General features: G+C 46.5%; 2 protein-coding genes across 2 annotated transcripts in view; one reads left to right on the top strand and one right to left on the bottom strand.

The window, feature by feature from the left end:
- LOC125757679 (uncharacterized) overlaps positions 1 to 1875 on the bottom strand; it is a 34057-nt gene extending 32182 nt beyond the window's left edge. Inside the window, exon 1 of the mRNA XM_049413535.1 lies at positions 1741 to 1875. Coding sequence (XP_049269492.1) covers positions 1741 to 1803 — 63 coding nt within the window. The 5' untranslated portion in view covers positions 1804 to 1875. The remainder of the gene's footprint in view (positions 1 to 1740) is intronic.
- The window catches only part of LOC119387525 (uncharacterized), an 85009-nt gene that overhangs the window by 60031 nt on the left and 12903 nt on the right, over positions 1 to 12075 (top strand). Inside the window, exons 5-6 of the mRNA XM_049414190.1 lie at positions 9733 to 9900; positions 10929 to 11048. Coding sequence (XP_049270147.1) covers positions 9733 to 9900; positions 10929 to 11048 — 288 coding nt within the window. The remainder of the gene's footprint in view (positions 1 to 9732; positions 9901 to 10928; positions 11049 to 12075) is intronic.

Here is a 12075-nt window from a genome sequence, read left to right as displayed (position 1 = left end):
AAGCACACGGGTCAGCACGTCGAAGCACGATCGAACGGTGAGTTAACACAGTAAACAATACTGCGAATTGCACAGCAGGACAGTGAACAAAAAGTCGCATGGTCTCTGTGCATTCACCTAAGACGACTCGAGGCGAAAGCCATCTTCTTTTTCTTCTCAGTCGAATGCACTGACCCCCCCCCCCTACCAAAAGCTTCTGTCCCCAACGTGGTTTTACAGGGCTCCGAGATCGGCCCACCTTTGACTAAGCGACGTCATGTGATGACGACATCATGTGACGTTATTGATGACGTCACAAATTTTCGCGAACTGTGACGTCACATAACGACGTCATCACATGAGGTTTTTTGCATCACACGTGTTGACGCCGACGACCACTTTTCGCGTTTGATGAGGCATATAAGGCTCTTGCCCTAATAATGAATATGTCGCGTTTACAAACCACACGTACATTTTTTTTTAGCTTGGCACGAGTTAGCCTAAAGGTATTGTATTTGCAGCAATCCGCAAACATACCAGCTTGTTGCTTAGATCGATATAATGTCTTGCTTCTCTACTTGTAATGAGTGAGAATTTTTGGTCCGTCACAATTTCTTAGTCTTCGTGATATAATCATATTGTGGTTTTGGGACGTTAAATCCCAGCTATTATTATTATATTATATTATTATTATTATTATTTATTTATTATTATATTATTATATATTTTATTATATATTATTATTATTATATTATTATTAGTGATCGTGATATCCATCGGTATATGCACGCACTGCGTAGTACGCAAATAAGCGTTATGTCATACAGACAGACAAGCACAACTGAGGACAGGTGAAAATTTACAGGGTTGTATGTAATCCTACAAGTCGAAACCGTCTGGTCGACGCGGTGAGCGAAAGGAGAACGCGGTTACTTGTACCTTTGCATGGGCGATTCAAGGCGCATGCATGGGATAGCGTCCCCAGAAATTACTACCACGCTGGCGGTGGTCTTTCGCGCGTGCGCCGGCACATGCGCCGGCAACCGCGGTACATGCCGATCGCAACACCTAAACACCAGAGAACAGCGGCGATAACAATGGCAGTCAATTTCACGATGCGCCATTCCTTAGACTGTACCTTGATGAAACTTGGCACTATAACAGTCCTATATTGCCAATATGGCAATGGTGTAACCGCGTGCCGTCGCTTTTCGTCGCATCCGTTCGTTTTCCACTGCATATTATCGTTACAAACAAATGCCGCCGATTTTAGCAGATCGATCGCACCTCGCGATAACCACCGAACAACGGATACTTTCGCCAAGGGCATTTCGCGATGGCATCGGCGATACCGGAACGTTCTGCCATGTGATTAATAAATCCATTATTTACGAGGTAGCACGATCTCGCAAACACGGACCCGCGCACTTTACCGCCGAGCGGGATCAGTACGGTGTTGCCACTGCGATCCGAGTAACATCCCAGGGAGGCGTTCTCGGAACCCCGTTGGCGAGTCTCGAAGCACCACCTCGACTCCAAGTACAAGAGTCGGCCGCCTTTCACGAGTCCGGAGAAGAGGGCGGGATCCAACAGCGACGGTTCTCTTCCTTTGTCGTCCACGTACACGGCCAGTGGCGTGTCGGTCTCGTCGCAGCGCGTTCCGTCCACCCTGACCACACTGCCCGTAGCTATGGCGAGTCGCAGGCGTCCGTGAGGATCCTTCTTGTCCGAGTACTCGCGCACAGCCCCACGCGCGTCGACCGACGTGGTGCAGATAGTGGGTCTCGCGACCAGCAGCAGTAACAGCAACGGCACAGCAAACATCTTTCACCGCAATCTATAGGTGAATGCTGTTCGCGAAACACTCTGCTCGTGAACAATCTACTTCGGCGACCCACCGCAAGCGTACGCACTGCAGTCTCTACCGTTGATACGATTGTGCCCGTCTATAGTTTCGGATCTACTCTATCCGCGACATGCTGCGCAGGAGAGGGATAAAGATAGGCTCGTGTTATGTCTCTTGAGAGGATCGAACCGAGGCGACGTTCCTGCGTGCCTGCTCCGGTTCTTGGAATGCTCCGCCTTTTTATCAGAGCTTATCAGTATCCAATATTTGCGTCCAACTCTATACAGAACGCAGCGGTGGACGACCGGCAGAGCACCTCCTTGTGAATCAGCTGGATGAGATAACTCTGCGCCTACTGATACATGCCGTGACAAGAATTTTGCCTGCAACTGCAACACGCACAGTTTAGAACGTGGCGATCTTTTCGAACAGTCGCCAGGTGTGGATAGCAATGTGCTCAAGGGTAATGGAATATGCTGATATAATATACAGCCGTTTTTAATTTATCGTTTCAATTGAGACGCGTTTACGTACGGATAATCTAACTAGAATGGTCGTCTAGAAAATGAGAATGTTTCAGTATGTTATTTTATAAAACGGAAAACAAAAGGAAAACAGTAAAGTTAGCGCGCGCGCGCGCACACACACACACACTACATATACAGTTTTGGCTTGCCACATATGTATATAATTCTCTTTAAAGATACGGGTTAACTATGAATTATGGAATCTTTCGCGTCGAGATCTCTTTTTCCGTTCCATAGACCCCGACTTAAAGTGAATACTTCCGCATCACCTTCCACGTCACGTAGAGACACTCTGTCACCGACTTCGCCTCAACGCAGCATTCACCGATATAGCTACATGTGCCACCTTGGTTTGACCACTAACCCATACTGTGACAACTGTGGCACATCAGAAACAATTAGCAGCCTTCTAGCAGCCTCTTAGCAGCCATTTTTTTTTGTTCTCTTCATTTTGTGTATATTGTACGCACTCCCTTCTGTAACGCCTTCGGGCCCTGAAGGTACTGAAATAAATAAATAAACAAATAAATAAATAAATAAATAAATAAATAAATAAATAAATAAATAAATAAATGGAACATATTTTGTTAGATTGCTATAGCGTACAGAGAGGAAAGGACTTGTCTCCAATGTAGAATATGGTAAACTTCCCAAGCACCGCTAGATCTGGGGAAAATACTTGGAACTATGCCTTCTCATCGAAGACAAATTTTAAAATTTCTGTTCCGGTTCCTCGAGGGCATTAACTTAATTGATAAACTAAAGTGACTTACGTCAGAACCATTACGTTCTCACTTCCACATTCCACGATGATATATTTTCTCTCTCTTTTTTTTCCATTTTCTTTTCTTGCCCGCCTAGCTGCCTGCTCGTAGGGCCTTTCTGTTATCGATCCCCTTCCCCTATGCAGAGTAGCATGTAGGCGACTTTATATACGCCGGCTGGATACCTTGTCCTTCAATAAGGAGTTTTTTCTTTCTTTTATTCTCTTTTGGAGAGTCGCACCTCCCACGACTCTCCGAAGAGAGTACAATGATCTCTCAAAGAGAGTTGGTGTGTATCTTTAAAGACAGTTATGTATGTGACAAGTCAGAACTAGCCAAAAGGAGTACTTTTTTTTTTGCAGGCAAGCTGCATATGGCTAGGCGAAACCAAAATTCGCCCGTCTTATGTACACGAAAACTCCTAGCGCGCGCGCACGTGCCACACAGAATTTGGGCATGACTCACTACTCACCACTGGTCCACTAAGAATGAAGATATGAACACACGGGCCGCAAACGGCAATTAATACGTCTAGACCGACGTAACGAATAATTGGGAAATACATTAGTGAACCATCGGGGGCGCTGATTTTTGCTTTCATAGTGTGTATTTTGTTCTAAGGCGTTAAACATGTGCATCTCAACGGATCGCAGCCGCTCCGTCGCACCGAGTTTTCGACCGCCCTTGCATTTAGAGACGCGGCACGGTTTTGCGACATCACTGGTGCGAGCGATCTGAGAGGCTTCTTAGATTTTGTACGAGAATAATATGTGAGCGGCAGGGCGGTCTGCGGTGGCACATGGTGGCGCAGTAATCAACTGCAGACGAACGTGGAGCGTGGCCTCCGCGATCCTGCTCGCATCGGCTGAGCAACCGTCGTGGAAGGCGGAGTCTAACCGCGACTCCGACCGCTCGGCGATGAACTTGAGGGGGAAAAGCGCGGCTGGGAAGGACGGTACGTAACCTTTATTCAGCCGTAGTTTCCTTGGTACGAGATGCTTCGCTTTCATTATGGAGCGAATGATTCGCTTTTGTTGTTGCCTACGAGAGTGTGGGTGTAGGCCAGATGGCGATTCATGATTAGCAAAGGTGACCGCAAAACCACACGGGACAAATAAAGAGACAATACGAAGCGGTAGCGTGAGTGCTTCCACAATTTAAAGGAAAAAAAAAACGTTTCAGGGATCATTTAAAGAGGACAAATATGATCCGGCCTTACGCCGTCGGAGACACACTGCCAAACTCCATGGATAACCACGTAGGAAGAAGTTGTGCTGAAAACTTTCCTTTAATGCGAAGCATCCGATGGGAAGTAAGCTGGGGATTCAGAAGTAGTTCCTCAGTTCATTAAAAAAAAACACACCATGAGAAATAAAGAGACACCAACTATGTCCAGCAGGGCGTATGGAAACTATCAAGTAAATGTATAATCGAGTCATTACTTAGTTTTGAAAGAAGTGTTTAGTTTGTGCGAAGCCTACTGTTGGCTTCGCACAACTGCTTAATGTTGGCTATATAATGTTTGATGTTTGATAAAATTGGCTATCCGTTCTTGTAAGAGTGTAATGAAATCTGTGCGGCTATACACCTCCGCTTAACTGCATTAAATATTTAGCACGTTAGGAGAGCTTCCCTTAACGAAATTCGCCGCAATATTTTCGCACTTGTGACAGAGTATTTACGAACTGTAGCGGGTTGTGCCTTTTGTATAATTCAGGCAATTTGTAGAAGGCAATCACAAGTCGGGCAATTTACAACAGGTGCTCTCTCACACTTAGTGTAGTTTATAAGTATTCGCAGCACCCATAAACTCTCGTAGGTCACATCTGAGGGTGTTGGGAAAGCACTGCACAATTTACGGAACTTTTTCAACACGTCAGGTGTTTTATTTTATCCCCAACAAAATTTTTAATGCCGTCTGTAGCATGCATGCAGCAAAAGTTTACGCATACAATTGGATTAACCGAAGGCGTGGCTGCCAGTTAAACTGAAAATCGGAACGCATAATTACAAAATTACTGAAACTTCACTAATCAATTTTGCAACTAATCAGTCTATAGCGCGCATATTTTGCAACATGCGAATTGGGGCCAGTGATTTTAATTTCCTTAAGCATAGTCGGTTGCTCCCTTAGTACATTTTTCCAAATTGCGCGCACATCATCTGCAGCTCAGAAAATTCAAGACCATATTAGATACCATAACTGTATATTACCACATTTATCAACAAGTTGTACACCTTCTTCGTGGAAAACTCTTGCTCCTAAAGAAATACTACTATAAATGTTAGCTAGAAAGTATTGTTAAATTCCTCAACTCAATGTAAACAATACCGTCTGAATTGCTCAACATGACAGTGTACAATAAAGAATTCACTGCATCTAAGTGCGTACATAACGTCCGCGTTAATTTCTTTTAAATCTTGGCACGGGTTAGCGGAAAGACCTTGTTTGTACACAGCAAGCACCTCGCAAACATACAAGGTTGTTAGGTAGCAACAATTCCTCTTGCTTCTCGCACTCGTAATACGTGAGGACCTTCGCTATGGTATGATGAACTTTATTCGGGTCCTGAAGATCGACCCTTAGGTTGATGCAGGCGGCTCCAACGTCGGGACAGTAAAGTTTAACCTTGCCGCCGTATCGTGGGCCTTCTGGACGGCCTGTACTTGATCTGAGAGAGCTCCGCTGTGAAGGACTTTGCCACCAGTCTCTTTCATTGTCACAGTCTGTGAAAGCCACAGGACACTGCCAAAGCATATGATCCAGAGTAATGATGCCATTACTCTTCTCGCACTTGATTTGTAGCTCTCTTTCTGGATATATCTTGCTAATAAAATTTGTATTCGGGTAAGTTCCTGTCTGTAACAATCTCAGAGTCACCGCTTGAGCTCTATTGAGCTTAGCGTGTGACACTGGGAATTCTCTTCTGTTCATACAATAATGGTTCGTCGCTTCATTATATGTAAGTATTCGGTTCCTGTTCTCCTCCTGCATATTATCGCGATCCTGGTCGCGTAGTGCACGCATAGTAAGTCCTCGTGCAGCTGCGTTAGCCACCTCGTTTAAATTCTTCCGAGATGGATCGACAGAACCCATATGTGCAGGGAACCAGCGGATTTCGATCTCTTGGCTGTCCATCGCACCAATCAGTTGGGCAGCCCTTTTGGTTACAAAGCCTCCGTCACAATTTTTTCGTCTTCGCGATATCCACCATTGTACGCATGCACCTTGAGGAACACAAATGAACTCCGGGACGCAAAAGAGTAACGCACACGAACACACCTGAACACTGGTGAAAAGCTAGGATAATTTGTATTCCTTACGTGTCGAAACGGCTTGGTAGACGCGGTGAGCGAAGGGAGAACTCGGCTGTTTGTACCTTAGCATGGACAGTTCAGGGCGCAGGCATGGGTATGGAGTCCTCCACCGAAACTAACGGCGGCGATCTTTCGCTCTTGCCCCGGCACTTGCGCCGGCAACCATGGTACATGGCGTACGCAAGAGATACACCTCCGATAGTAGCGCTAACAAGTTTACCGATGTGCAACCGTTTCACCCAGTCGATTGACGTTTCTTTAGCGGACTCATATTGCCAATATGACGGTTGCGTATCCGCGCGCAACCGCTCTTCGTCACATCCATCCGTTTCCCACCACTGCATATCATCGTTACAAGTGAATGTCGCCGATTTAGTAGATCCATCGCATCTCACCATAACCACCGAACCAACTGGATACTTTCGCCACGGGCATTTCGCGATGGCGTCGGTGGTATCGAAAACTTCTGACATGCGACTAATCAATTTATCATCTTCGACCTCGCACGATCTCGCAAACACGGACCCGCGCACTTTACCGCCAAGCGGGATCAGTACGGTGTTGTTTTTGGGATCCGAGTAACATCCCAGGGAGGCGTTCTCGGAACCCCGTTGGCGAGTCTCGAAGCACCACCTCGTCTCCAAGTACAAGAGTCGGCCGCCTTCGACGAGTCCGGAGAAGAGGGCGGGATCCAACAGCGACGGTTCTCTGCCTTTGTCGTCCACGTACACGGCCAGTGGCGTGTCGGTCTCGTTGCAGTGCGTTCCGTCCAACCTGACCACACTGCCCGTAGCTATGGCGAGTCGCAGGCGTCCGTGAGGATCCTTCTGCTCCGAGTACTCGCGCACAGCCGCACGCGCGTCGACCGACGTAGTGCAGATAGTGGGTCTCGCGACCAGCAGAAGTAGCAGCAACGGCACAGCAAACATCTTTCACCGCAACCTATAGGTGAATGCTGTTCGCGAAACACTCTGCTCGTGAATAATTTGCTTCGGCGACCCACCGCAAGAATAGGCAACTGGCTCTATACCACTCCAAGACGATTGTGCGGACCGTCTATAGTTGCGGATCTGCCGGATCCGACCCCGTCACTTCCTGCCGAGCAGGAAAGGGTTAGAGATTAGCTCTTGCAACGTTGGCTCTTGTTACGCACACTGACACCGACCGCATAGATCTTTTCGCTCTTCCGGGAAGTTGATGTGATGGATGGATGAAAGAACTTCATTGTGGTCTAATAGGTCGTGCTAGTTTCCTAGCCCGAAGCGGGCCGCTCCCACGTTGGGACCGAAAGACCTAGCCTTTCGGCCGCCTCGTGGGCCCGTTGGACTGCCCATAATTGTCCCTCTAATGTCGGACTGCTCAGAGCTGCGTCCACTGCTCTTCAGTGTTTTCCTTGTCGCTGCGTTGTCTATGGATTTTGTGAGGGTCTGGAAATGTTACGTTGCGCGCGGCCAAATGACACATGTTTCTGAGTTATCACGCGTTTTCATCTGAAAAGACTGTTAAATTCGTTTCTTTTTTATTAAAAAGAGCGTTGGTGTTCTGCTTGGTGACGAGATTTTTGACTGGTAGGCCAGTAAAAAGGCTCCGACATTTTTTTTAACCTCCCAAACAAGCTCGCTATTCCGTGCAGAAGGCCGCGGCGATCACATTTTGCGAATATCACAGCGCTGTGCGCTGCGCAGCCGCTCCATTTCTAAAGACAATCCCCGCGCCCCTCTCCAGCGCCTGTCCAATCCACCTTGTACGCGAAGTGACGTAATATTGCCCATGGGCAACATTACGCAGCAGCGATATTGTCAATTGGTCCTTTGCACTATGAAACGGCGCCTTGGCCCTGCGGTGACGCAGTTTTGGCCGCGCAGTCCGCATTTTAATTTTCCTGTGCGTCAGGGTTGCCGCTGGTGGCCACATTGCGCTAAATTGGCTACTTTGCAACACCGTCTGGCGACAAAAATTTCAGGTTGGCGCCACGGCTACTTTCTGGCTATTTTGAACTTCTAAAACTTTGGCGCATTTACTAGCCATTTCTCTTGTTATTTGCACATTAAATACCGAGCAAGCCTAACGCTAACCTATGTTTTCCAAGCATTTCTGGCGTGTCAGATGATGCACACGCATGTAACCCCCCCCCCCCCCCCCCCCACACACACACACACCTTTTCTGTGCCAGCATCTAGTGCTCATCAAGGCACCTCTACGTAACGCACGGCGCGCCTGCCAAGACGGAGTGACGAAGTTCTTGTTTGCCAAGTCAATGTGATTGACACCCACTGTGGGAGACTGGCCAAGATTTCGGTGGTTTTATAAGTTTAAACAAAAATTAAAAATAGGAAAGTTTCAGGGAAATAGGGAAAAATAGGGAAGTTTCAGAACTTCCAAATTGCAAAAATAAGTTCTGAAGATTAACTAAGAAAATTAAGTGCGCCTTTTAGCTATCAAACTTGCATAGTTGCGCTCATGTTGGCAAACGCGTGGCTAGCAGGCTGTTCCGCTGCGCGCCATCGATGCTGACACTACGAGGCAGTTTCTAATGCTGCTGCACAGCGCGTGCTCTCGTGTCAACTTGACAAAAACAGAGATCCGCAACAAAATGAAGCTTGACTGGTCATCTTTAACCAGATATCAGTACTTGAAGCTGGACTGGCAATATACTTACTAATCATATTCGGTAGGCGACTTCAAGCACGACCTGCTTGTGCGATTAATGTTCCTGCTAAATGGTTGGCTGGAATGTCCCAATCTTACTCTGTCTGCAAATCACGGAACTTATAATTTGTCCATTGATTTGCAATTTGCTTATGGCTTGACGACCAAGCGAGAGGAAAAAAGAAAGTTTGCTTTATTTCTATTTTATTGCTGATTCAAAATTATGTTATTCATATTTCAATAATAATTAATGAAAACCCTTTTCATAATACCGCTTTTCTACCATTTAGCTAGAAATTTGGCAATAAGATTAAATGGCTTGATTACTTTGGCTACTTTTTGCTGTAGTTCTGCCTCTCTCTCTCTCTCTCTCTCTCTATCTATCTATATATATATATATATATATATATAGAGAGAGAGAGAGAGAGAGAGAGAGTAACACACACACACAATATATATATATATATATATATATATATATATATATATATATATATATATATATATATATATATATATATATATTGTGTGTGTGTGTGTGTGTGTGTGTGTGTGTGTGTGTGTGTGTTTCAGCGTGCTGTAGCGGTGGTAGGCGGATATAAGGACGCGCGCGCGTACAACGCTACACTTTGCATTTGTGTATTCGCAGAGCGACGGCTGGTGACCAGCGTGAAAGCCGACTACGTGCTGGGACCCGGCGGCCTGTACGTGGTGCCGCCTGACGCACCCGTCGAGATCACGTGTCGCCGCACCATGGGCGGAGGAGGCGGAAGACCCACCTGGCAGTGGGACGCCAACATGGACGTATTCGTCAAGGGTGAGCGCAATGACGTAAACCGATGTGTCCTAGCTATATTCTTCTCATACAATGTTGACGTAAAAAGTATTTTGTGCATTTGTCTAAGACGACTGGAAGGCGAATGCCATGTTCATCTTTTCCCTCTGAGTATATTGTATTGATCTTCCCCCCTCCCCCTGAAATCTTGCTGCACCAAACGTGGTTTTGCGCTGCCCCCGTGATCGGCCCACCTTTTGACGAAGCGACGATGCCGTGCGATGACATCCTCATGACGTCACAGATTATGGCAATCTGTGACCCCGAGATGACGTCGCAGGGTAACATCATTGATGGAGTAATGTTACATTGGGGTCATGTGACTTTTGGTACGCCGACTGCAGGCGCACATATTCTCTTGATTATCACGTGATTTTTGACCGACGTTTATTACTTGGTCTTTTTTTTATCACTCGCGTTGACACTTGCGCCGCCGACAAGGTCTCGCGATGTATCCTCAAGTCTCGACAAATCTCGAAAACTTCTTGACTCATAAGACATATTAGGCTTTTGCCTTAATAAGCTAAATCATCATGTCGCGTTCCGTCCCGCACGCAAGACCCGCAATAGGACCTGGTTGGTTGTATAAACGAGGAAAGGAAACACAATATAATGCAATTAGTACGGACGTAAGTAGCTATATACGGCTGAAGCAGTCGCAGAACGGTTTAAGCTAGGTCGCTCAATTTTGCTTCTCCGCGTATAAATGATGTATGAGGCGAGATTCTTCCAATACTTTCTTCCTGTACTACATCAATGGTCGTGGAGACTGGATGTCAACGTTACGGCAAGGTATTCGCCTGGTGTTCAGCTTGCATCGTCTCTATCCCTGTCTTGCTCGCATTACACCTGTAAGGTGATGAAGAACGTGTCAGGCCAACTGTTGGATCGTTTTCGGTATTACACTATACCCTTTTGTTGTTTTCCAGAGGGCGCGTATGTTTGAGTTTGCAGCCCGAATGGCCTACTGAGGCCTTATGAATCTTTAATCGTGACCACGTGGCTCGCAGAGGGCACCTTCCTGACCACCCCTACGTCCACGATTCGGATGGACCCCGTGGACGGCAGCCGCGGACTGTTCATCTGCTCGGACGGCGACGATGAAGTGACGCTCACCCTTGAAGCACGAGGTGTGTACACATGGTAAAAAAACATAAGGTGAACGTTTGTACATGGGGCTCTGTTCTATGTCGCCTTTCCTTTGAAGAGCAATTCGCATTGTGCGCCAGCTTCATCGCTGCTACGACGTTCGAGGCGGGATTCCTAGGCTTTTGCCTAAGAAAGAATGTGTCTGCGCTCGACCTGTCCATTTCTTTTCTGTGTCCTGTTCCTAGGCGTAGTTTTATGTCTTTTACCCCTTGTCTTACCAACTAGCCTCTCATTGCACGCTTCTTGTGTGTATGCACTATCGACTTTTTTATCGCTTCCTCTTGTTCTATCACTCCTTGTTGGTGTCTTCAGAAAGTGAAGTCAAGACAACTGTAATTGCAGAACGTTACTGGACTTTGTGCAAGCTGCAGAGCCACATTACTACTTATAAGTTTTTTGTTATTATTTTTATTTTGAATGCCGTAATGCAGCACTAAAAAAACGATACATAGAGCGATACTTGCGGCATTCCATGTCCACAATTTTAATTAGATCAAGCCTCCATCTTACACTGAACCTCTGTCTTATAGACAGACGTATAGACATACACAAATATCAGTGGCCTCTAACTTGTCCGATTTACTTGCGTGTGTGAATAGTGGACGCCATATACCTAACATAATCGTTGAAACTTCCTGCCTTATCCTCTTCTGTTTTAAACATTTACAATTACAGCAGCAAGCCATCATAGCGTCGTAGTATACCTTCGGTCCACGTAGCTCCCCCTCATAGTTCACCGAGAAGCTTGTGGAGTCTAAAAAGCGCCGGTCATGGAACAAAAGTACGCAGATACACACCGCAGTGAAACGAACACATGGGCATTTATTGGAAACTTTTACACACGGCGAGCCCGCCAGCCGAATCTTGCAAATAACTACAGTACACTGTTAGCAAAAATAAGCCGAGATGGGAGTAAATGGCTTGTCCTCTAGCGCACGCCCTGATGGGGGTTTTAAAAACACCGTCCGGACGGCGTAAAAAATTTACTCCCCAACAGGACGGGGTTTT

The sequence above is a fragment of the Rhipicephalus sanguineus genome, chromosome 3 (genome assembly GCF_013339695.2).
Source record: "Rhipicephalus sanguineus isolate Rsan-2018 chromosome 3, BIME_Rsan_1.4, whole genome shotgun sequence".
NCBI lineage: Eukaryota > Metazoa > Arthropoda > Arachnida > Ixodida > Ixodidae > Rhipicephalus > Rhipicephalus sanguineus.
Note: the sequence above shows the minus strand (reverse complement) of the source record. Positions and strands in the feature narration are given on the sequence as shown.